The 26,650-nt window shown below is 40.9% G+C and overlaps 3 protein-coding genes across 3 annotated transcripts; 2 read left to right on the top strand and 1 right to left on the bottom strand.

Moving 5' to 3' along the window:
• The first annotated feature begins 745 nt into the window (after window positions 1-745).
• Window positions 746-9,824, top strand: abcg2b (ATP-binding cassette, sub-family G (WHITE), member 2b). Its single transcript, XM_069665966.1, has 15 exons — window positions 746-897; window positions 2,286-2,345; window positions 2,453-2,570; window positions 2,660-2,815; window positions 3,139-3,296; window positions 3,582-3,733; window positions 4,018-4,110; window positions 5,045-5,196; window positions 5,509-5,660; window positions 5,990-6,079; window positions 7,841-7,965; window positions 8,312-8,466; window positions 8,587-8,676; window positions 8,796-8,848; window positions 9,677-9,824. The coding sequence occupies exons 1-15, from the start codon at window positions 746-748 to the stop codon at window positions 9,822-9,824; spliced, it is 1,854 nt and encodes a 617-aa protein (XP_069522067.1).
• A 1,597-nt stretch (window positions 9,825-11,421) lies between these two features.
• Window positions 11,422-12,243, bottom strand: LOC138595022 (uncharacterized). The gene has a single exon (XM_069666341.1). It carries the CDS (start codon window positions 12,241-12,243, stop codon window positions 11,422-11,424), a length of 822 nt encoding a protein of 273 aa, XP_069522442.1.
• Window positions 12,244-16,472: 4,229 nt separating this feature from the next.
• On the top strand, window positions 16,473-24,074 carry arpc1a (actin related protein 2/3 complex, subunit 1A). The gene is made up of 11 exons (XM_069665922.1): window positions 16,473-16,753; window positions 17,449-17,542; window positions 18,087-18,191; window positions 18,448-18,670; window positions 19,079-19,186; window positions 19,338-19,441; window positions 19,547-19,655; window positions 21,331-21,406; window positions 21,501-21,694; window positions 23,048-23,138; window positions 23,248-24,074. Exons 2-11 carry the CDS (start codon window positions 17,479-17,481, stop codon window positions 23,284-23,286), a joined length of 1,113 nt encoding a protein of 370 aa, XP_069522023.1. The 5' UTR covers window positions 16,473-16,753; window positions 17,449-17,478; the 3' UTR covers window positions 23,287-24,074.
• Window positions 24,075-26,650: the final 2,576 nt, after the last annotated feature.

Below are 26,650 nucleotides of genomic sequence, written 5' to 3'. Positions count from 1 at the left end.
AGAATATACAGCCAATGTGATCAATGTTCGTGTTGTTTAATTCAGCTTTTCATTTGTAAGAGGAGGAGAGTATCAATTACTCCTTTCCTCCAGTTTTAAATCTTGAGCTGATGCATCATTGAGTTGATTCAACAAATACATGTATCCCGATGTGGGATCAACAATGGTTACCTTATCTCACCTTATCTAATCTTTAAGGAAAATCTAAATCCTGACAGTAAATGTGTTTTGCGCAGTATTTGCAAAACACACATGCTGACAAAACTCATGAAGGAATGGTGTTTCCCAATCTATTGTGGAAGCACATGAATAGCCTGCACAGAACCCGGGCCTCAGCCTTTATGCATCCTGTCCGGGACATTTCCCTGCCCTTTCTCCAGCTCCTCTGTGATCCTGAATACAAAAGAACAGGTACTGACAATGGACAGATTATCATGGTTTTCTGTTATTATGACATGTTATTACATAGCTTGTAATATGACTTGGCTGCAGTTACTGCTGCAGGTGAAGATTTTGAGTTGAAAGTTCAATGTCACACTATCTTTTTGACATATGACACCTCTTGACTGCAGATTAAGAGAGTCCACAGATCATATACGTTTATAACAGGAACGTGCTGATTATATGCTTCCATACCTGTCTCTCTCTGTCTCTCTCTCCATACCAGACTGCACAGGTGTCTGTGACAGACTGAACCTCTTTCTGTATTTCTCTCTCTGTGCTGGTAATTCTGTTGTTTTTGAAGATGTCTAATAAGGAGCAGGTGGTCGACGATGTTGAGGACTATTTCCAGGAAAGAGGACCAACTGTCACGTTCAGCAACTTGCACTATAATGTTCAGGAGACAAGACTGTGCTGCAAGAGAGGTCCAGTAAAATACATCCTCAAAGATGTGAGGTAGGATGTGATATTTAATTATGAGTGTGGATGCATATGCACTCAATGTTTTCCCTGTATTGTTTTACTTACTTACTTTTATATCTCACTATAAATTATAAGATCAAACTTGAAATTTTTTTTTGGCTCATTTAATTGAATTTGTATATTAGCATTACTGTTCATTTTACAGAAACTTATTTATCTATTGTTTGTTGAGTTCAGCTGAGCTTGAAATAGAAAATTAAAAAGCAATCAGATCCTTAGCCAGAAGGAATATATTCAAGGATTTTTCCATTGTATTGTTACAGAGCTTTTGAGACATGGTCTTTTATGCAATCTACAACAAGTTAAATCACTGAATCAAAGCATGAAAGACATTAAAAATGCACCAAATTTACAACATTAGAGATTCTAGTTCCAATGCTTCTTCCTTTTAATGACTATTGTACAATTATTGTTACACTGACATCAACTTATTCACATTGAGGGATGTTGTGGCCTGAGGACAATATATTTGAGAGATCGAACAAGTAGTGAAATACTTCCGTATATGCCATGGTAACACTTAAGTAGGCCATTTGAATATAATTATCACAAACGCAGCAACAGCTTTCATTAACCAAAAGCAGTCAGTTATCAGCTGAGCAAACATTGATTTTTATATGGAACTTGTGATTATAAATCTTAAAGCATTAACTAGAATGTTGCTATTTACATGGCTATCTTTGTCTTGTAAAGCTTCAGTTAATCACGGTAATTATAGAAAACATTCTCAGAATAAATTGTTTTATTACCCTTAAAATTATAATCTCAAAGTTTCGTTCTATTTTGCGGCACCTAATGGCGATAAAAGGTAATAATGGGGGCATATGTCCCACATAACCAGGTGCCCATGGCTGGTTCCCTTTGTAATGGTTGTAACTCTAGATTTTCCTCGCTGACGGTCGCTTTCCTTCTTAGACTGTTTGCCTTCATCTGAGCGTCGAGTTTGTTTCTTTTTCTTTGGATTTTCACTTATTTTTGAAGTTGTATCTGTAGTCATCCATCTTTTCTTTGTTTGTTCAGCCATAGTAGATTACTGTTTACTTGCAACACTTGCAGAGAGCAGAAAAGCAGCCGCTTAGCTCCGCCTACCCTCTCTGACAGACCAACCACTGCTGGCTGATGGAAAACCCAGCAGTGGGCGTCACTTGTGATTTTTTCAGCGAAAGTTGCCACAGACACCCATTCTGTGATACTGCAAATGCAAAGGCTTTCATCAGTGGGCCATAGGCTCAATCACCATTGGGTTACCTCATTTGGCGATTGATAGTGACATTTATTTAAATGAAAATCTTCAAGATATATATCTTTAAAGTGTTCACTGTAACTAAATCAACTTGACATGATCTGATTGGATGTTGCAGTGGCATCATGAGACCTGGGATGAATGCTATCATGGGTGCTACTGGAAGCGGTAAAACATCGTAAGAAACATAATCACGTACATGCAAACACACTGGCACTGTCTCACATATATATATACATATAAAACCCAAAACACATGAATTAAAGTTTCTTTCTTTTCTTTCAGACTCTTGGATGTTATCGCAGGCAGGAAAAACCCTGCTGGACTGAAGCAGGGACAAGTCTTAGTGGACGGCAAAGTCGTCACGTCTGAACTCAGGCTCAGCTCGGCCTACGTGGTTCAGGTACACAAATACAAAAACACTCTTTCCCTGACAGTATTGGACTTTGGATTCCTGTGAGTAATCCGCTTCTTTATCACGAATGCTTCCAGGATGATATCCTGATGGGCACCCTGAGTGTGAGGGAGAACCTCCTGTTCAGTGCCAACCTGCGTCTCAACCCCAAGCACCACTCGGCCTCAGATAAAAACAGCAGAGTAGATGCCATCATACAGGACCTGGGCCTCACAGACTGTGCAGACACTAAGGTAGAGTAATCATAGACTCAAAAATATGTAGTGATTTGTTCAATCTATATAAATCAGATTTAATAAGAATATTGATATTAAATAGGTCCCTAAACTTAGCTGGTCTTCTTACTTTGGGATGACAGACTTGTACCTCTGAGTATTTCATTTGCTATTAAAATTTGTAAAAGTGTGTGTTCATTTCAAGGATGGACAGATAGATAGATAGACATAATTGTTGGTCTGTTGTTAGTAATAACAGTCCAAACTTGGTGATATTCTTAATTTTAATTCCAGAGATACATGTGTTTTCTGTGTGTTTATGTGTGTGTGTGTTTGTGCAGATAGGGACAGAGTTCCTGCGTGGCGTATCCGGAGGTGAGAGGAAGCGCTGCAGTATCGGGATGGAGCTCATCACCTCTCCGTCTCTGCTGTTTCTGGACGAGCCGACCACCGGCCTGGATTCTAACACCGCAAACTGCATCATCGGCCTGCTGCAAAAGTACAACGCAATTACTATTTAATCTCGCATTAGGCAACACATCCCCACACATAAGGCACGAATGAAACGACTGAAGCATAAAAAGCTGCTGAAGATGGCGGGGTAAAACAGCGGGCAATGTACTGTTCACTGTCAGCTTTAATTAACATCATTTTATTTAAGCAGCACCAACCAACATCTCTATTACTGCTGCCCCGCTAATCAGCTGCATCTGCAAGATCGACTGCTGGTTTTGTGTTTTCTGTAACGATATGAATGCAAACAAATTTCCCTGTGTGTGTTCAGGCTGTCCAGAAGAGGTAAGACTGTGATCTTCTCCATCCACCAGCCACGCTACTCCATCTTCAGACAGTTTGACCACCTGACTCTGATGCACAAAGGGGAGGTGGTGTTCGCAGGAGCAGCAGGCCAGGCACTGGAGTACTTCACAGACCTTGGTATGTGTGTGTTCAGTATGATGTGCTGTTGTAAAACATGATAGTACAAAGTACAAATTGGATGATATTGCATTTCCATATGAACTCCTAAAGCTTGACAGTCAGCTATCATATTTAGCTTCTTTATATATTTCAATAATCATACATAATACTCTACTGCCTCAGTATGAAAGGAAATATAAACAGTTCTTTATGTATTATACTACTGTTCTATTATATTCCCAAATGCTATGTAAGGATATTGTTTTCTTTCACCAAGACACTTATTACAATGTTTTGTACAGGCTACCAAATTGAGTCCTTCGACAACCCAGCTGATTTCTTCATGGACATCACAAACGGAGAGGCTAAATCAACATTACAACCACTTGCTGCAGGTATCACCAACGCAACACACTCGTACATTGCAGAGCAGACGAAAAATATATCTAGGCTAAAGAGAAAGTTAAAGAGGGAATATTATGCTGTTATGCACATTTTAAGACGTATATATAATAACGTGGGGGATGTTTCCAATCTGTCGGTAAAAGTATGTTGGAGTAATCCCCAGGCTTCTCAGCTCAATCTGCAGGCTGCAGTGAACGCCAGGTTTCAAACTCTGCAGGCTTCGGAGAGCTGGCCAATCAGAAGAAAGCGGGCTTGTAGGGGCGGGGTTTCTTAAAGGGACAGAGCTGACTGAGTCGTTTCAGGCAGAGGCTGTATGAGGGCCTGCACAGAGCACCAGTGTACAGTTTAACTGTAAATGATGCTAAACTCCTCCACAGGTATTACAGTGTGAAATATGAAGCTTGAAATTAGCATAATACCCCCCTTTAAGTTTTTAGACATTTTGCAACATTTTAACAAGTTTATTTCAAAATGAAACATATCAGTTAAAAATCTGCCACATGTACAAATATAGATAATAATATATTAGATTAAAAAAATCCACTTTTTTTCCCTCTTAAAATTTAATAATATACGATTTTGTGTCTTTGCAATATGTGAGAAGCTAGAATCTGGGGGTGATTAGCTTAGCTTAGCATAACACAGAGGAGGAGTAACTATTCATTAAAGAACTGCTGGCTGCAATGACTTTCCTGAGTTGAGCTGATTTCCTGGATACCTCACAGTAATGACCACACTGACAGGGAGTCAATACGACTTAAATATTATTTCAATAAGCCAAAACACATTTAAGCTCAGACGCCCTGATAATGTTCGCCATTGTAAATTACATAACTGCTTAATTTAGAAGCAATAATGACCGTCATATTTTCTTATCTTATCTTCATTATGTTTATGTATGATGGCCTCTGTCTCTTTCTACAGTGGAGTGTAAAAACCAGTTGGCATCCAAGTACCGTCAGTCCAAACTGTGCGAGGACATGCTGAAGGACTTGGACCATGTGAACCGGAGTATAGCTGAAGGGGCCAAAGGTCAAGACAAGGCGGCCGACTATGCTACATCCTTCCTCTATCAGGTCGGACAACTCTGCCATTCATTAGATTAAAAACATGAGACAAAACATGTTTCTTACATTTAAAAGTTATCAAAAAGTTATCAATTTTAGGGAATAAAAGCCTCCTTTGTTATTGATTTTGAGCTGAGTAGAAATAGAAGTGCTCTTATGATGTTATGTCTCAGAGTTTAATGACGGTGCCAGCAAGATTTTATGACTTCTGCTTGGCTGCCCGCTGAATGCACCCTGTTTATAACTGTCATCATGCTCATAAAAAACTATTTCCATGTGTGTGTGTGTGTGTGTGTGTGTGTGTGTCTGTGTGTGAGACAGATGCGTGTGGTGTGTGGCAGGACAATGCGGAACACTCTGAGGAACCCGCAGACCTCTTACGCCCAGTTGGCTCTCAACATCTTCTTTGCAATTCTGGTGGGACTCATTTATTATCAGATGCCCTTAAAGCTGCCCGAGGGCTTACAGAACAGGTACATTACACAGAACCTGCAGAACCACAGTGTGTCTGCTTTATTCCTCAGTGTGTCCTCTTTTCCTCAGGAGGTTTATTATTACTGCATGTTTTAGGAAAAAGTCTAGTGTGCAAGAGCTTTAGTCTAATTGCTGAATTGAATGTGCAATACTGTAAATGAGTGACATAAGAACCCGTAATGTCAAGAGGAAGAAACAACTTCTGTGATCCAGTTATATGGGCAATTTAATGCAAATAAAACTCACGTCAGGATGACATTTGCTGACATTTTCTGCTTAAGTATCCTTCAGATAGACTGATCACGTCTCTCTCTCTCTTTCACGACAGGACTGGAGCCTTCTTCTTCCTTATCATCAACATGGTGTTTGGGAATCTCTCCGCTGTTGAACTCTTTATCAATGAGAGGGCGATCTTCATGTGAGTGAGAGATAAGAGTTATGTGTGTGCGTGTTGAAGGTCAGGCGGATGCAGAAGCGTATGCAAAAGATGCATGACGAAGATGCATGGGTAGATTTATGTGGATCATGTTTCTCTTTTAAACAGAATTTAAATTTTATTCAAGACAAATTCTGTTATTTTACTAAAACCAGGTCGATAATCTCCTTAATACTTTTCAGTCCTAAGTGCTACCTTTCTTTCTGTGCCTTGCCTTCTACATTTAAAAAGCAGGAATTAGTGTGTGTTTTTTTTACCCCCAATAAGAATATAGTTTCCTTAAACAGCTGGGCAGTTGTAGTTTTTAGCTTATTTAACTCAAACAGGAATCAATACTGTTTTTGTTTGGGACTATTTTTAGCTGTGGATACACATTATGCAATCTAGTGAGTATTTACTGCAGAAAAACATATACTAGAGATAGAGTCCAAATATAATAGTGTCACAGAGTGCAATTCAGTACTGAATATCAGCACTGCTATGATTCAGTTGTAGGCACGAGGGCGCAGGCATCGCCCTCTCTCTCATGTGATATTGCTTTTTTTTTACAACAGTTATACAAGCGGCAAATAGTTGTAAACAGTAACAATCAACAACAGATTATTTTTTGCTCCACCAGCCGAAACTGGACTTTTGTTGCCAGGCAACACAAAACATTGTCCTGCACTCTGTAGCTGTGTCCCAATCCCGGGGCTGCAGCCTTTGAAGGGCGTATTTGAAGGCCGATTGCGTCAAAGCGGAGCATCGAAGGCTGTCCCTTTCCGAAGGCTGTCTGTTTTGGAATGCTCCTTCAGATGCGGCCAACAAATGCGTCCTCCTTTTCCCGGACCACAACGTATCGGACGTATCCCGAGATTCGTTGCGCGCCAATTCAAAGGAGATGGCGCGGCCGAAGAATACACTTTTAAACGTAAACGTTTTTGGTTTCAACTTCAATCGAATAGCGAGCGTTACACATGTTTAAAAAAACGAAAGGGCCCTTGAAACAAATTATCTTTAAAAGAAGAAGCTGAGTTACGTGACGTTAACTATGCTTGCTAGTTAGCCCACTAGCTACCTGTTGCTAAGCGACAGGAGCTGTGTTTGGTGACGCAAGGGTCAGGGCGGGAACAGCTGGTGACGCAAACAGGAAATCCTCCGTAGACCAGACCGTCTCATTTCAGTTCGGCTTTAACGGTCTACACAGGCTATGAATGGCGCATCCTCCATAGATCGCCTCCTTCGAAGGCTGCAGCCCTCTGATTGGGACACAGCTTGTGTCTACAGGTTACCACAGCTGTTTTTTATCATGTATATTTATCTGTAGGTTTTAATTTATCATCAACCAATGAAATGAGAGTCTGCTGTGTGATTCAAAGGTATCAGCTTGATTAATGTAAATGGTCTGCTGTAATGTTAATTAACAGTATTCAGAACACCTGGATTAGGCGGAGTGATACACAGGGTGAAAAGTCCCAGTGATGTTGTTCTATTAGCACTCATGGAATGCCTCTTGTCCAATCAGATTACTCAGAACTAACTATTGTGTGTTTATGACGCGTAGGAATATCAGGCCTGAAATGTTATTATGATCAATTTATTTGTTGTTTTGTGGGACTTTTTTTTTTTTTAATTAAACATTAAATATGATACACTTTTGATAAGTTTTGTCAGTAAATTTTTTAAGTTCTTAATAATCCCATGCTTTTAAATACATCACAGTTCTTATATTAATGTGTTTGTCTTTGTTAATGTTTGTTCCAGTCATGAGAACTCCAGTGGTTATTACCGCACGTCTGTCTACTTCCTGTCCAAGATCTTTGCTGATCTCATCCCCAACCGCATCATCCCCATCTTTGTGTTTTCAGCCATCGCCTACTATATGATGGGTAATTATCTTACATTGACAAACACTTACCTACCACAAACTGTCACAATATTGTCTCATACAGAGGAGCAGACTCCCCTGACGCAGCCCGTATTGTCACTGATCTGCTGCCAAGTTTTAGGACATAAAATCTAGATGACAGGAAGCTGCCTGATTCCAGTTTCCATGTCTTTACAAATTTAAGCTCCGACTGTTGATCGCTTTTTGTCTGGAACCTTTCATTTGACCCCTCAGACTCCACTGGGAGCAACTTGTTAAAGCAACAATCTGTTTCTGATCTTTTTTACAATGCACGTTCTTGTTTTATGGAGAATATCCTTGTGACATTTATATTTGAACACCTTCAGGGTTGAAGCCTGCCTTTGGAGCCTTCATGTGTTTCGCTTTGACCATGTCTCTGGTCAGCCTGGCAGGAGTCGGTCTGGCCTTCCTCGTCTCAGCGAGTGTGTCTTCATTCGCCATGGCCAACATCCTCATCGCTCTACCGTTTGTCTTCATGATGGTGCGGCGCCAAGACCCACATAATACACAATGACTAAGATACTAAGATATAATGTGGACTCTTGAATATATACTGTATTTTATTATACCGTCTTCTTTGCTCTTTATCCTCCTGCTTAAGGTCTTTGGTGGTTTTCTCGTCAATCTTAACTCCATGCTGATCTGGCTCTCCTGGCTGAAATGGATCAGTATCTTCAACTACGGACTAAATGTGAGATATGGAGAATTGGGTGGGGTGTGGTTGTGAGAGTGAGATTAGCGAGGTTGAATTTAATCTGTCTTTATCTGTAGCGAGGAGATTGTTCATCCTACTTTCTCTCTCTCTCTCAGGCTGCATTCATCAACGAGATGAAGGGACAGCTGTTCTACACCAACACCACCATGTGAGTGCAGAGCCTTGACAAAGCTGCTCATTTAAACAGATGACTGTATATTTAGATAGACGATGCATCTCCATCTGCTCTCATTGTATGAAATTGATGGCAATATAGGCCCCGAGGCAGGGGCTGCCATCTTGTGATGGTGACGTCATTTGGAGCCAGAGTTGCGCAGTAGTGATCGGCGGGTGGCGCTGCCGTAGCCTCTTCTGCTAAACAAAATGCACACTTAACTTACAGAAAAAACAGCAATGATCCCGCACGTAGGCGTGTTTAACAGCAGAACAGCTTCTTTGTGTCGGTCTGAAGCAGACGTTCACACATGTGAAAACTTCAATGACCGTAGTGATTAGTTTTAGTTACGCTTCCTCTCACCGTTTGTCCTCTACTCTGCTAATCCGGAACAGATCGGCTGCAGGAGCCATATTTGTCAACAGAGCTGTCAATCATCTTTTTTACAGCATCAAATAACTAATTAAAAATAAATGGAAATTTGAATAATTTGATTTGAACTAACTATAGTGACAGAAACCATGTTTGAGAAAAATGTATTTGACGTGTATTTTGATTTTATAGTTTGACTCATGTCCCATCTGTTAACATGGAGGAGGCAGGCTTTATGACCTATACTGCAGCCAGTCAGCAGGGGGCGATAGAGATGTTCTGGCTTCACTTTTAGGGAGCTGTCATGTTGTCCATCTTTTTATACAGTCTGTGGTTTAAACACAATGACACACACACACACACACACACACACACACACACACACACACACACACACACACACACACACACACACACATATACTGAGCTTCTCTCTTGTGTGTGCTGCAGCATCCCAGGGGAGCTGTTCCTGAAAAGCCAGGGCATCGACTACTCCGTGTGGGGCTTCTGGCAGAACCAGGTGGCTCTGCTGGGAATCATATTGGTCTGCATGGTCCTGGCCTACGTGCAGCTGCGCCGAATCAACCGCTGGAAATGATGCCGGTCCATCTGTTCAAGTATCCATACACCATGCACTGTGTCTTCATCTTATTTATTTAACAGGCCTCAAATGAAACACATGGCAGCATTTGGAGAGAAAGACAAGACTGGAGATGTGATGTTTTATACTGTATATATGGACCAGATGAAACAAGCTGTCTTATGTGATCATTTAAATTATGCAAAATCACAATCGAACATTACACACATCTCTCTCTTTCTCTCACGCTCTCACACACAAACAATCGCACGTGTTGTAACATTTGACTCCCAGGTGGATAAGCCTCCACTAAGCACACTCGGTGAGCGCACGAGGGAAACGTACAGCAACCGCCAAGCCGACGTCTAAGTCCTCACTAAGCTCTTTACACTGAGTTAACATTAGCTACAGTAAAGGAACGATCCACGTTTTATCAGGCCTGTTTTAGTTTGTAAAAAAATACCAGTCAGTGCATAAAGCTTGAGCCTTTTTATTTATGACACGCAGAAAAAGTGAAGCAACGATCAATTTATTTTTAGTGGAATTTATCTTTTTTTGTTACAAACTTTATAAAATTTGTACAAAAATAATTATTCACATTAAGTTCATTAAATGTGTATTCTTCATTCTGTAAAGCTTGATTGCAGGTCATGACGAATATCTTCTTTCAGACGGACAGTATCACATGTAAGAATATTCTGTATTATCTTTTCCCAGCTTGTTATTGAAGCTGTTGTGTTAAAACTGAGTGAAATATTTAAACCCAGGTTTAAATTATTTTTATTGCTGTATTATTGCATTAAATTGAAATATTCCAGATGCCTTTTGCGTTATTTATTCACACGTCCCCTCATACATAGTCAGATTTGGAGTCTCTGGAGGTATTAGGAGCTATAGATTTCAAAATAAAGTTTGTGTACAATGTAATAAATAGCTTGTGATCCGTATCCCTCTTTTCATAGTGTAAAATGATCATTGCAACTATGGGAAGTTAAACGACATGGGAGTGAAGTGGTTTAGAAAGATGTCCATCTCTCTGAGGAGATCCCGTGTCTGCACTCCCACCTCACTATCAGCAGCACTATCAGCGAGGAGTTGTTTTTCCCAGTGCGTTACATGTTATCAGTAGATAAAGAATCCTTTCTGCACACACTGGACACATAAACAGATTATTCTGAAAACACGTTTCACATGTCAGCATGTTGGAAACCGGTTTCATCCCACCCTGGTAGAAAATAGACGGCAATATGTTTCCCACAAAGTCACTTGTAAGACATTTAAGTTGATCCTTTCACCTCGAATTACTCGTAGAATGTTCTGCAAAATGTGCTGCTTTAAATTTAAACCAAGTTCAGATTCTTTTTTGGCAAAATATGGTTTGTACTTATCAGGTGTTCAAATGTGCAGAGCTAAGGTTCACGTCCCCTCTTTGAGACGACAAAAAAGCAGGAAGTAGGACCTGCCAAAATTCTCTTTTAGTTCCATTATATTTAAAAACTTGTAAAGTGAGTCTCACTGATTCTACGAGAGAAACACAAAGCACCAGTAACACAAGCACATCCTCCAGGTAAAAGAAACTGCAGCTCATCCTCAGGTCGGACTTCTTATTCCACCTCTAAAAACTCTTCACTCTGCTCGTACTCTTACTCAGGCTGTTCCCCACCGTCACCGGCGAGTTCTCCAACCCTCTGAGCCACTCTGTACACTTCAGCACCACACGCTCGTCCACTCCGTAGTCCGCCTCGTCCTCGTACTCCACATCATCGTACTTGTGTTTCTCATTCAGCAGTGAGATTTTCACAAACGTGCTGATGTCTGCCAGCTCAGCCTCGCTGCTGTTTTTCCTAACGACTCTGCTGTGTCTCTGCGTGGCTGGCTGATGCCTTTTCGAGACGTTTTCCCTCCTGCGCCTGGTTTCCGAGGCGCTTCCGGAAACGCTTCCTGCGTTCCTGGAGGCTGAATGTTGACGCCTCTCGCTGTTCCTCCTCTGCAGCAGCAGAATGGCCTCAGGTGTGAGGGTCAGTGTGAAACGGGCCTCCTCCTGGTGCCTGACCCTCGGCTTCACCTCCGGTTCACTCTTAATGGAGCTCTGGCTCGTGTGTCTGTGCTGCTGGGGCTTAGAGAGGGATTCCCCCGAGCTGGAGGCAGGGACACTGTCAGTCTGCGATGAAGGCAACACTCTGTCCCTTCTGTTTGCATGCAGCTCGGCCCCTGACACTCCTTTGGTGGTTTGCAGATGATTCCTGGGTTGACTCTTCTTCCCAAGTTGCTTTAAGTTTGAAGTCAGTCTCTCCTTCACAGAGCTGCCTTTCTCGTCTCTCTTGATCTTTGTGTTGGACACAGTTGACGTAAAAGAAGAAGAATTGTTGATAGTTTTCTCCTTCCCGGTCAGTCCTGACACAGAGCGAGCAATCGACACCGGTGGGATGAAGGGCATTTTGACCACACACAGGATCAAATAGGAAAGAAGTTCAGTTTTGCTTTCAAAGTGTTTGAAGAAAAGAGAAAAGGACACTAAGGAGGAAACCGGTTCACTGACAGAGGCGAGATCCTCTGATGCATCCTCCTCCATGCAGGGGACGGCTGTGTGTCGCTGCAGGGATCCACCGGTGCTCTTCTACTCTGGAGTATAGCAGAAAGCTTATACCTGAGAGGCAGGAGGGCGGGGCGTGGCACGCTGCAGAAGGCGTGTTCGACCTCAAGAGCTAAAGGCTCAAAGATCTAAAATAAACACACATTTCTAATCCTCTGGACGCACAGTGCAAGTGCACATGCAGCTTAATCCACTCTGGCTGTAATGATGACTAGAGAGAAAGTGAGCTGGGAATCAGTGTCTGTACTGGGAAGTGTCTGTTGAAAGCAGGTCTAAGTGAAGCATGAAAGTTATTTCTTGACCATGAAAACAGTTTGATAAAAGCCTCCGATGTCATGTCTTGTTCTTGTTGTTGTTTTTAGACGATCCACCGGTATATTCTCATCGTATTTCGGATTCTGTACCGCTCTGAGCCATTGCCTGCAGCGATCAATGTCCTTGACTGGAAAATAGTTGTATTTCACTCCAGCGTCTCTCGCTGGGCCGTTCTTTTCAGAGGGAGGGGCGCAATGCACACTGGGTGTTGTAGAAATGTACAATGGGCAAAACCACGAGCTGTTTGTACAACTTTCTCCACAGCTATGGCGCCAATTTCAAATATTATTGCTTCTAGTGATTTGACTGACGGTGGCTTTTTCCAGGGGTGAACTGCTCCTTTAAATAATTGGGGCTGCATGGTGGTGCAGTGGTTAGTGCTGTCACCTCACAGCTAAAAGGTTCCTAGTTTGAACCCCAATTCGGATGTAATGGGCCTTTTGTGTGGAGTTTGCATGTTCTTCTCTTCCTGTGCATGCGAGGGGTTCCCTCCAGGTACCCACAGTCCAAAGACATGCTCCTTAGGTTAACTGGTGACTCAGAATTGTCTTTGAGTGTGAGCGTGAAAGGTTGTCTGTCTCTATGTGTCAGTCCTGTGATTGACGGCGGTCAGTCCAGGGTGTACCCCGCCTCTCGCCCAATCACAGCTGGGATTGTTCCGCAACCCTGAGCAGGATAAGCGTAATAGATAGATCTTAATAATTCTTATGAAATTCTATTCCAAATCTAGAGGTTCATTAGTTCTTTATCTGTACATGTAATAAAATAAAGAAAAAATAAATGTACAATACCATTTAGAAATGATTTGTAAAATATGTATACAAAATATATAAGGAAGCCGTAAAACATTAGCATTGATTTTGTGATGTGTGCACTTCTTTTATGACATGATACATAGAAAAATATTGCCACAGAAAACATTTATTTGAATGATTTTGTTACAAAACATAATTAAAATAGTTTAAAATCTTTAAGTTCTAAATGACAAAAGCTAACATGTCTTCTCCTTGTATGTATATATATATATATAAAATACATTTAAACATGTAAACCTACTTATTTAAGATATCCTGACTGGCTTTGAAACAGGCCTGCATACGTTGTATTCATGAGAAGACACATTATATTCACTTGTTGGTGGTTAAGGACGTGCGTGTTCATTCACAGCACGTCTTCTTGTGTACATGAAGGACCCGTCGACAGCGGGGGCAGGTGTGATAGGCATCTTTGAAATGGTTCACAAAAAATGGGATCAGGCAGCAGCCAAACAGCAACCTGTGAGACAGAAACATGACAAGAGTGTTTCAGTGAGTGTGTGTGTGAGTTTGTGATTGATGCTGGGTAATTAGATTAAGCAGATTTAGCTGTTTGAATGAGTCTCTCCTCACCCGCACAACACAAACACCAGACACATGAGCCACGCGTGAGTGCCGACTTGGTAGGTGACCTGTGTGGTGACCTGCGTCTGACAGGACGGGCAGGTGGCCAGAGCCGGGTAGCGATACAGCTGAGTTTCATAGCTCACAAACTTCGGCCTGGGAGTTGGCTGAGGAGGAGCAGACACTGGAGAGAAGACATGGGGGGGAAGGAAAAGATATGCTTATTTTTAAATAACATTTCAGCATTACAAGTTCCAGTCTTATGATTAACAGTTGACGTCCTTAAAGGGGCCGTATCTTTTAAATGGATAGGCTCATATTTTCATGGGTTTCACATTTTGGGGGGTTTATTGTTCACAGTGAAAAAGTGAAAACTAAATAATTACGTGTTTTTCCAGAATGACATGTTTAAAAAGGTTGCCTCTGAAATGGGCCATTCAGAACAGCTGCCTTCTTGCACTAGCTTGTAGTCAAGTCGTCAAGACTTCAACTTACCACTCTGATACCTCCTGATGATTCTGGCTCGAACATATAAGGCCGGAATAACTGTTCCTAGAGCAGCCATGTTTTCTACAACTTTGGAGTGACAGTGCAGTGCGACCGCGTAGCCCCTCCCCCACGTGGGATCGCACACGTGAGGGAGGGGCTACGCGGCCACTCCAAATACTGTCGGCCAATCGTTGCTAAGGTCTAACCTTTGAATGTCTAAACGGCTTGTTCATTTCACGAGGAAGGAGAGGCTCGGAAAAACAATGAAATTAAAATATGTAGACAATTTTTAAAATGAAAAACTTTACCAACCTGATTCAAAAAATAATCAGAATAATAGAAAACTGATTGCATTGCTAAAATATGTCTCTTTTAACATGATCTGATCAGCACTGTTTGATATTTTGGACTAAAAAAAGCAATAAAAACAGGAATGTACGACTAAAGAAAGCATTTATTCATGATGCGTATGACGGAAATAGTTTTGTTGTTGAATGTTATCCTAGTTCATCTAAACAACAAAACTAAGTCAGTGTGTACAATTTCAAATAATCACAATGAACACATAGTTTGGGACAAAAAAAGTGCCATTAATGGACAGGGAACTCAACAATCCACACTTAAAATAACTCTTAAAGAAAAGAGAAAAAAGAAAATGGAAGGCACGCACCTTGTAGACTGGAGTTATTTTGAGTGGAGCAGCCAAAGCCAGGAGAAAATGAGAAGGAGGGAGGTGGTGGAGGAGGAGTGAAAGGTGAGTGGATGTGGTAGATCCTCACATCTTGCTGTGTTTGAATTTCATCTGAAAAAAACAAATTCATAGAAAGAATTTCCTTTTAGCAGTGAAAACTGATGTGTAAACCAAGAAGGTTGAGAGGGTATTTTACCTGGTAAGAAGTACGGTGGAGGAGTAGGAAACGGCTCATCCACTTTTGATAATGACTCCATTTAAGATATAGCCTGCCACAGGAAAAAAAAGACAGCAGTAAACTGAATGCGTTCTGGTGTTTGCAGCTAGCAGCAACTCATCTGCAGGTCCAGGTGCAATGGTGAGGAACTAATTGCTCTCTCTGATTGGCTCAAAACATATTACCCATGAATCAGTGGATGGATGACCTTAACAATGAATCAGACACTATTTATGTGTATTTTTTTAGAAGTTGCACTCTGCAGACTTTATTTCAATTTACTTTATTTAAAGTCACTGACTCCCTTGCGAATTAAAAGGTTTTAATTTGTACTGCTGCAAAGAAAAAGGAAAAAGAATGGCAGGCGTGTGTTGGAGAAAAGTTACTTACAGTACTTGAAAATTGTATTGCGGAAGTTAGTGGCTGGCATTGCATCAACAATAACAAATGTCATTGAGATTATAAAGTTTCTCCACTTAGAGTAAAGTTGAGTTCTGTGAGAGATGAGCGTGATGGCTGAAACCATAGCTCAATGCAATTCTGAAACATGTTAGTGAATGTAAATGAAAATGTACCATTCTGTGACTAATTTCTACGTACACCATTCAATGTAATTGAGTGAACTCATGTTTATTGTGTTATAAAATGAAGGGAAATAAAGTATACATATAAAGAAACTCCAGTCGCACAAAGTGGACTTATAAACTTCCAAAAAAGCGCCCTACAATCAATCAAACTACATTAAACTAGCTGTAAACTTGTGGCTTTCAGGGGCCCTCGGATTCTGGGGCTCTTCCCTCATCTCGTTCATTAAAGCTTGACACTCTGATACAGCAATAGCCACTGCCCTGCTTATTTTGTTCAAAATTATGCACTAGATGGTGATGTTTTGTATATCTGTAACCGGTTAGGCCACTTTGGATGTTTCCATTTGAACCACTAGAGGAGCTCTCCCGTGCTCGTCGTCGTAGTTGGTCTCCGAGCCTTCGATGTGGATTTTCAGTTGAATGTATCAGCTAGCGTGATGATGCTAAGCTAGCTGTCAGCCAGGCATCCACGGGTTTTGCTGCCGAGTTAGCTGCCGGATGCTCCCGGTCGTATCCTACTGGCCGTCTTGACATTCCCTCAACATTCCCGGACGAATTCGTGTCGACTGCCCAGAGTCCGCGAATTCAGGTCCATTCCTGATCTAACCTTTCCCCGCGAGCGTAACATAGCTTGCCGGCTAACGAGAGTGCACACTCGAAGAACCGGACTGACGAGGTAAGTTAGCATGAGGGCTAGCTGAATGTACGGTTAATGGAGTAGCCATCGTCGGGAGTAAAGGCATCCCCTCCCAGGAAAACCCGTGGTCTGATGTAGAAATGGGAGGCCTTCTAGTAAATGCGTGCACAGCAACACGTCTTTATATCTTTCAAAATTAGCAGTCAGTCTGTCTGACCCATAAAACACCGGCGAACAGTTAGCGCTAGCTAGCTAAACGGTTATCTTGCTAGGAACGTTAGTAATGTTTTGCTAGTGTTAACGTTTTACCGAGTGAAGGAACTAACCTAGTCATGATAATATTATGGTAACAAGCTAGGCAAGTCAACTTCAGTTCGTTAAAGTATTTAGCTTGGCGTGCCATAGAAAATACATTTATATTGTTGGGAAAGTAAGGTGGCTAACGTTAGCTTGGTAATATAATATAGCTAACCTAACGTTAACATCGGCTAATTGAAGAAGCCTTTCAATATGTAGCAAATGTAACCCAGCCAGCACAGCTAATAAACTGTCGTCTGGTCTATCGCTTTAATCGATTAAACAGTTAACTTGCTGTTCCTTTCTATAATAAGTTATTAAACCGCTTTTTATATATAGATACACGCCAGTCTGTGTAGTTTTATAGCCGATAGGAGTAAAGTTCAGTTCAGCTAGTCGCTAGTTGCTCAACTAAGTTTTGCTGTGTGACTTCGCAGAGTTCCACTTAAGGACCACACCCAGACAACATGTCCCTTCATCAGTTTCTGTTGGAACCCATCACCTGCCACGCGTGGAACCGCGACAGGACACGTAAGCCTCACACATTTCCTCCTTTATTTGAATGCACCACGACCAACTTGCACGCCACATACCAGTCATAATATCACTGGTTGCACTCAATGCCTTTGGAAACAAATGACAATAGTTTCTATTTATAAATCAGCAGGGTGATTTCAGCCACGCAAATTATATTGTTTCACTATGTATTTTTAAGTTTTGTGAAACTTACTGAGAGGTTTAGATGGATTAGTCCAGTTACTCTCTGTAGACTTTATTTAAATCTACTGCAGAAAAAATAAGATTGCTTGAATGCAATTTTAAGGCCTCATTGACGTATTATTGACTTCCTTGCCATTTAAAAGGTTTTAATTTGTACTGCTGCAAAAAGGGCAAAATAATGGCAGGTGTGTGTTGGAATAAAGTTAAGCTACTTGTGCAAGTGGAAAATTCCAAGCAACTTCTGTTAAGACTAAAAAGCTCATATTTTGCCCGTACCAGAAACTGGTCTTGTTTGCTACCTATCTGTAATTTAATCCTGTTAACCTGCTGGTTTTTATCTTTTTTTTTCCTTCAGAAATTGCCATCAGTCCAAATAACCATGAAGTCCATATCTACAAGAAGAGTGGCAACCAGTGGGTTAAGACCCATGAGCTGAAGGAGCACAATGGACACATAACAGGTAATTACCATACTGTTTCTAAGTAAATAATGGGATGCATCACTCCTACGTGTTCCTATGACTAACCCTCACAAAAACAAAACAAGTGTGTTCGGAACTGTCATCAACACTGGTTGAATCACAGTTGACAGACGTGTGATTCTGGATTATCTGTACAAACTGTTATTCAGTTCTAGACTGTGCCATCTTTTTTATGTTGATGATTCTTGGTCAGTAATTATTCTTTTTTTTTTTTTCTTTCTTGTTGTGTTTGTAGGTATTGACTGGGCTCCCAAAAGTGACCGTATAGTGACATGTGGAGCAGACCGTAATGCCTATGTGTGGTCCCAGAAGGAGGGGGTATGGAAGCCCACACTGGTCATCCTCAGGATCAACCGAGCCGCCACCTTCGTCAAGTGGTCTCCACTGGAGAACAAGTTTGCAGTTGGCAGTGGAGCTAGACTCATCTCTGTCTGCTACTTTGAGTCTGAGAATGACTGGTGAGAGTATTTTGTACTAACAACACATACTTTCATTCTTTATATTTATTCGTATCTTTCTGTAAAAGTTATATTAAGTACTTATTATTTTGGGACACGGCAACAACACTTTATGTGTAGAGCTGCGTTTATGCTAAAAAAAAAAATTTTTCACTAGTAAGAAAACTCTTTGTCTATCATTTCTTCGTCTTTATTTTTCTTTTGGTCATATGGAAGAAGAAGAAACATTTTAGTCGTACTTAACTACAGTCACAAATTGTTGCTGCCTTCCTTATGGAACATTACATTGGTATATCAGTACCAGAGTAAATTACCATTCCATTCATTCTTAAATATGATGTAGATGTTCTGAAGATTTTACTTATTCTCTGTTATGAAAACATCTGTGCTTTTTTAAAAATGCTTCAGGTGGGTGAGCAAGCACATCAAGAAGCCCATCCGCTCCACCATCCTCAGTCTGGACTGGCATCCCAACAACATCCTGCTGGCAGCTGGATCCTGTGACTTCAAATGCAGGTAAATGTCGTTAAAGTTAATCTTTAGATAAAGATACTTTATGAATAAAAGATACAGATTGAAAACTTGTGATCATACTCTTTCCTTCTTTTGCTTCTCGTTCTGTTTTTTTTGCTTTTCCTCACCCCACCCCTCCCCCTCTGGCCTCCAGGGTGTTCTCAGCCTACATTAAGGAGGTGGAAGAGAAACCAGGCCCCACACCCTGGGGCAGCAAGATGCCATTTGGGGCTGTGTTAGCAGAATTTGGAGGAGCGGGTCTGTATCTGTGTCTTTGAATGTGACAGTTAAAATCCTCTTTCACGCAGTGTCCCTTTGGCCTTACCGGATCTCTCTCTCTTTTATGCTTTTTGTGTTTGTTAGGTGGAGGGGGTTGGGTCCACTCGGTCTCTTTCTCAGCCTCTGGTAACCGCCTGGCCTGGGTCAGCCATGACAGCACTGTCACTGTGGTGGACAGCTCTAAGACTGCAAGGTATATTCATGTCCACACAAAGAGGGTTATAATTTTAACCAGCAGGTTACAGGTGTGGAGTTTGTGTTTAGGCCAACAAATGTTATGTTTAAGATAAAGTATCACTCACCAAAACTCATGGTGTGTATCTGTCAGCCCTAACAAAAGTGTGGTGTGTGCATTTCCTTCCTCACAAAATATCTATTAGTCCAATTAAAGTGGCATTACTGCATTTTTTTGGCGTGTTACTGCCACCTGTAGATCAGTGAAGTATTTTCACAGAAAGGTGTATCAGGCCTGCATCCTCCGTCATGTGCACGTTTGAAATATACAAAACAGGCTCTCTCTCAAAGAGACAGTGCTCTATACTGCTGCTTGAGGTCTAAAACTAAAGTTTGTTTTTTGTTGTTCTTTTATAAATACTTTTTTTTACAGAATTTTGTAACATACGCGAAAATTCTACGTTAATTGCGCTAGTAAGTTGTCAAGCACGAATATAATTTTTTACATCTAAACTAAAAAAAGGGGGACACCCTTACAAAAGAAAAAACAAACAAACGGTGAAACAACAACAATCAAACATTTTGAAAAATACTAAACAATAATACAAAAATGTAATTGTTTACAGGTCAACCAGATAAGATTCTACAGTCCTTAAAATCTTAAATTTCATCTCATATTTAAAAGAGTAAGTGAACGTTTATACATATACGTCACTCTGGGACCGCAGGGAAATACAACCACATAAGAAAAGAAGGGGGACCACATTGCGTTAAATTTGTTTATAGATCCTGTAAGAGTTTATTTAATTTTTTTCTCACTTAACACAGCTTAACACAGATTGAATCCAATGAGCATGAGAGTTTCATATAAATAAACTTAATGAAATAATATGAAAAGAGTTGTAAATTGTACTGTAACTATTCTAAAAAATATATAAGTATAAAAGTATAATTTTTTGTATTATATCCAAATATTGCAGGAGGTGCAAATGTCGGGTTTGGCTACTAATACAAAAGGGAGAATATCATTTAGTACTGGACTTTGTACCTTTTGGTTTTCACAGCATCTAAGAACAGAAAAGATAGAAACAATGTTTGTCCCAAAACATGAGGATATTATGGTGAGATTACTCTTAAAAATGATCAGGTATAGATCAGGAGATAAATTAATTCCAGTATAAAAAAATTGAGTAGCCTCTTACATAAAATGCTAATCTCTTCCCACGCATTCATCATGATAAAAAAGCAATCCATTACATTTTTCTATATGAATGCGTTTTATTTTTCCTTCCTAACATGAGAATGCATTCAGATTTGTTCTCTATCACTGGCCTCGGAGCACAAGTCTTAATTTGTAATCTGATCATATATTCATTGTGGCAATAAGGGGAGAGAGATAAGCACCAGGTGAAGCAGATCCAAGGCTACACTTGCATAATGACACGCTGTTGTCAACAAATTGCAGGTGACATGAATTGCAGGGGCGGTGATTGAGACAAGTTCTGACTGGAAATCTGCACACACTGCAGCTTTTAAAGCTGAAGCCTTTTTTTGTTTTTAGTCACAAAACTGCCATGATTTCGATTAAAAAACATTCTTTCTCTGTAGTAATCTGCCTATTTAATCTTTAGGTACAATACAACAAGTTGAATCTCAAGACTATAACTAATTTCTGTGTGTGTCTGTGTGTTTAGTCCTTCACAGATGAAGACGGAGTTCCTTCCTCTTCTCAGTGTCATTTTTGTTTCAGAGAACAGTCTAGTAGCTGCGGTAAGAATAAAACTTACACATAATTACATGTTTCCATGCACAAATATACAGTAAGTAATGAATGACATTTTAAATCTATAATCTGCGTCTCCAGGGCCACGACTGTTGCCCCATGCTGTTCCGTTGCGACGATGGTGGAGCGCTGACTTTTGTGTCAAAGCTCGATCTCCCTAAGCAGAGTATCCAGAGGAACATCTCTGCTATGGAGCGCTTCAGGAACATGGACAAGAGAGCCACCACCGAGGACCGCAACACTGCCCTGGACACTCTGCACCAGAACAGCATCACGTGAGTCACGCTAACTGGCATCAGTGCTGGGAGGGAACCAGAATGTAGCATAGGAAACATCAGTTTGTGTTTAAGGTTCAGATTGTTTTTTTTAAATGTTTTTGAAGATTTAAGAGTTCTGTTTTCAGAGTTGGTTAATTCAGTTCCAAAGACTGCATTAATTCTAGCTTTGTTAACCTAATTAACTACGACCTAAAGGTTTTTTTTACCCATTACGTAGACGCTGTGGTGTGCAACAGAAGTATTCGCTGGATTAAATGATATTGGAAGTTCAGTGGTTTTATGTTCTCCTATGACTCTTCTTATTTCTGGCTCTGCAACTAAAACATGCATTCAAAACTCTGCACACCGGAGTACTTTTTAAAGAATATGTAGCCTGTGGTTAAGACTTTCCTGTTTTTCTTAACAGTCGTGTACACATTACATTAAGTTCACCGCCTCATCCCAAGTAATTGCCTTGGTTTAGTAGGTGTCACTCTACCACACCCGTGATGTAGAAAACATTTACTTTGGTTTAGTAATCCATCCTTACGAAGCTTGAGCTTTCGGCAGTTTGTGCTGAATCTGCTGTGCCACTATAAACACGATGTTCAGCAGGAGCTCATTTGAAGCCGAGCACTGATGATCACGTCGGACCAGGTTAAGACATTGTATGCAAGGAAAAGTCTTGTTTATGGTATTTCTTGCTTTGTTTGCTTGCTTGCTTTTCTTGCTCTGGCGTTGTTTGCCTTTTGATACAGTTTGACATGTTTGGAAACAAGCTCACATACTATCCCTTGTTTGCCTGTTCTGTAATTATGAAGCTACAGGCAGTAGCTGCTTAGCTTAGCTTAGCAAAAATAGGAACAGGAGCAACCATCAATGCTCGGTCTGTTCACAGTATTAATCAATAAAAAATTCTATATTTAAAGAGAGGGTATTATGTTGGATGTCCAGACTAAACGTGGGTGAAGTTTCAAATCTGTAGGTAAAAGTATGTTGGAGTAATCTCCTGCTAAAAAAGTGTCAGTCTGCAGGCTGCTGTGAACGCCAGGTTTCAGACAGTGTTTTCTACACGCTGCACTTAGTGATTTCACAAAGTGACACCTCAGCAGGCTTCGGAGAACTGGCCAATTAAAAGAAAGCGGGCTTGTAGGGGCGGGGTTTTCTTAAAGGGACAGAGCTGAACAACACATTGTGGTTTCATGTTGGGTGTTTCTTGGTTGAACAGAAAGACTTTCCTCATGTCTAACAGTTCCAGTAAGGATCAGAATTTTGTCTTTGACACTGCAATCTGTTCAGGGCAGTTTTGTTAAATTTTCTAAATTTCTTCCCTCCTTTAAAACTGTATGTGTCTGCATGTCTGCCCCTCAGCCAAGTGTCTATCTATGAGGGAGACAAAAGGGATTGTCGCAAGTTCTGCACCACAGGCATTGATGGAGCAATGACCATTTGGGACTTCAAGGTACAAACAAACACACAATCACACACATACACACACAGATCAGCAAACCTATTCATGGACTCATTTTCCAAGCGCTAACTCTCCTGTGTTTCTGTGTTTCCGTCCTTAGAGTCTAGAAGCTTCTATCCAGGGTCTCCGCATCATGTGAAGAAATCTTATGAATGAATGAAGAGACGCTGCGGCCTCACTTCTTCCCCTGGCCCCGCCCCCACCTTCCTTCCTCCCTCCTCACCCCCTCCGCTCCTGCGACGCAGCCAGTAACACACATAACTGACCACCTTATCGAGTGTCTGCTGAAGCACTGATCAGACCATAACACACTCTTGTGGGTGTGTGAAAACACTCTCAAACACACACTAAAGTACACAAACACGCACACACACTACACCTACACTCTGAGCTGACGTGTGACATCACTGTTGATTTTTTTTTGTTTGTTTTTAAATGAAGGTTAACCAGGTGTCAAAGTGGGAAGGTCCTCTGACACGTATTAAAACGTGACGTGAAATGTGTGTTTTTATGTTCTCTAACCTCCTGTACCAAAAGTTGAACACTAAAAGGTGCGTTTTATCCAAAAATCAGACTGTATTTCACCACAGATTAACCTTAACATGATCTCTGAATATCAATGTTTAGTAGATCGAAGGATGTGAAGTTTTACTTCCTGGAGTTTATTCTCCAGCAGGTGAAATCATGTTTAGATTTGGACCCGGCTGTTGATATTCGGAGGTCATGTTGCTGGTTAGCTGTAGAGAGCTGTACAGCATCTGATGGTGGAGAGAGAAAGCAGCTGTCTAAACTCTGTGCGGAGTCACGGCTGTGCAGCACTAGGCTCTGTAGCTACTTCACTAAAACCATACAAGATGGAGGATTTCTATGTAACTGATCATGAGGTAGACATGAAATAAAGTAAATACATTTACAGAACACAAGTCACTTGATTGTTCTCTTCCTTTGTCTGTGACTCTCACATGTCGTGGAACCAGGTACCTTAAGCAGATGTGTATTACTACTATTTCTTTGTCAGTACATCACTTTCAGATTCAGGGCCTCTGTTACAATGGTTTTGTTTTTCACAGGTAAGATGAAAATGACCATTTGTACCAGTAAGGTCACTAAAAGTAACAACCTGGTGTTTTGTCATAGATCTAACTGCTTTTAATTCTAGCTGGCTTAAGTACACACTTGCAAAAGTATACGAGGAAGTAGCTGGAGAAGCACCTGTAGTAGTGCACTGGGTTCATATCATTACTCTTCTACACAGCCACAGATGTTTCTTGTTGCACTGTGTTGGCTTTTGAACAAGACTCAACGTCTACAGCTGTGCTACAAGCTCTGTTAGGTTGTACTTAGGAACATGTGCTTCAAACTAAATGCTAATGTCAGCATGTTAACATGCTCATAATGACGATGCTAACATACTGATGGTTAGCAGGTTTAATTTGTACTACCACCTATCAGTTAACAAAACACAGGTGAGAGCGAGGGGAGTGGGTTTTTTATGAAGGTAATTGGAGGAAGTCATTGAAGTCATGGATTCATTGACCTCTTTGGGATAATTTATGTTAAAAAAAGTCAAAATTCAAGTTAATCTAATAATACTTGAGATATTTCAGTTTGGATTAAAGTAGTCGCCGGGGCTGAATGATGTTGAAAAAAATATCTAACTGCGATTATTTTGACTTACAGGATGTTGCAATTTCAGTATGATTTGCAACATTAAAGGGAATGATAACACATTAAAACATATCAAAATGATTATGGTGTCATTTTCATGGGGATCTGTACCAAACCAAGATATGTGATACTTGCGTCTGTGTGTGATGTGTAGGCCAGGACATCTCTGCAGCACTACATTTTACCTTTAACAAATATTGCACCTCCTGCCATTTGAAAGTTGCAGTAGGCCATGTTGTGATTTCGATACAATTTTGATTAATTGTTCAAAACTAGTAGTCGCTAAAAAAACAAAAAGGGGGACTCTTTGGCGGCACCTATGGGGATAAACAGTAATTGCAGGAGCACCCTTCCCAGATATCCAGACAGTGCTGCATCTGTGACGTCCACGGTTGGCTCCGGTTGTAACTCCTGATTTTCCTCGCTGACGGTCGCTTTCCTTTTTAGACTGTTTGCCTTCATCTGAGCGTCGAGTTTGTTTCTTTTTCTTTGGATTTTCACTTATTTTTGAAGTTGTATCTGTAGTCATTTATCTTTTTTTTGTTTGTTCAGCCATAGTAGATTACTGTTTACTCGCAACAATGCAGAGACCGGAAAAGCAGCCGCTTAGCTCCGCCTACCCTCTCTGGCGGACCAACCACTGCTGGGTTTTCCATCACCCAGCAGTGGTTGTGCGCTGCTTGTGATTTTTTTCTGCAAAAGTCGCCACAGACACCCAGTCTGTAATACTGCAAATGCAAAGGCTTTCATCAGTGGGCCATAGGCTCAGTCACCATTGTGTTACCTCATTTGGTGATAGATAGAGATTTAACAGACATTTATTTAAATGAAAATCTTTGAGATTATCACTTTAATAGATCAGAAAACGGGTTATATTTCACTAATACATAAGTTTATACATACAGTAATGAGGACAGATTTACAGAGAGGCCTCTGCCTCTCTGTACAAGCAGAACTGTCAGTCCCTTTTTATTCTTAAATATACAGATGAATTAATTTGCAAGAATGATCAGGACCACTTTCTATGGATGAAGAAAAGTTATATAACCCTGTTATAGAGTGTTGTATAAAGGCCTCTCTGGGTCATTGTAGTTCCTTACACTCCCCTGTTGAAAAAAAAGAAAAGAGAGAACTGACCTCATTGCACCTCTCGCTCTTCACATGATATTGAATATAGAGTTTCATTTTGAGCAGTAGCTTGTAGGCTTTTCATTCCCTGTCAGTGCCGCCAAATGAGAATTAAGAGAAGGGGTTGAAAATCTACTCAAGCACAGACAGAAAAGAGATAAACATGAAACAGTAAATAGTGTGAGGGGAACTGTTTAAATTAAGGTAATAAAACCTAAAGTACACGACAAAACTGGAGCAAATATATTCAACAGTGAGCTTTTTCCTCCTGACGCCTCCCTTTCCTCCCCCCTTTTCAGCTCACTTCTCTTCCCTCCCCTTTTCCTTGTTCCTCTTTCTTTATGCAGAAGTGCTCGAACGTCCCTCCCCCTTCTTTTCCGTGTCTTTCATGCTTCATAGTTTTTTTTTTTTCTCCCCCTCGGTTTCTACCTCCTCCTTTTTGCAAACATTGTATTGTGTCCACGCTCCTCCTCCCTCTTGCTCCTTTGACTGGTTTTAAAAACTTCACCTCTTTCCCCCTCTGGCTCTGTTGAAAAATTCAAAGTTTGCTCCCATTCTCTCATGTCTTTAAAAAGTTACACCCATGATCTGTTCTGCCTTCAGCGTACGCCTGCATAGACTTCCTGTATTTCTCCCCTTATAGTGTTCACTGTACCCTCCTCCACCTCCCCGTCTGACCTCTCCTCCCTCTCTTCAGCTCAGCCTCT

The sequence above is a fragment of the Semicossyphus pulcher genome, unplaced genomic scaffold (genome assembly GCF_022749685.1).
Source record: "Semicossyphus pulcher isolate SPU_LCO1_2020_fin unplaced genomic scaffold, fSemPul1.0.p SCAF_17, whole genome shotgun sequence".
In the NCBI taxonomy this organism is placed as follows: Eukaryota; Metazoa; Chordata; class Actinopteri; order Labriformes; family Labridae; genus Semicossyphus; species Semicossyphus pulcher.
The sequence above is the reverse complement of the archived record's forward strand: the minus strand, read 5'-3'. Positions and strand labels throughout refer to the sequence as shown.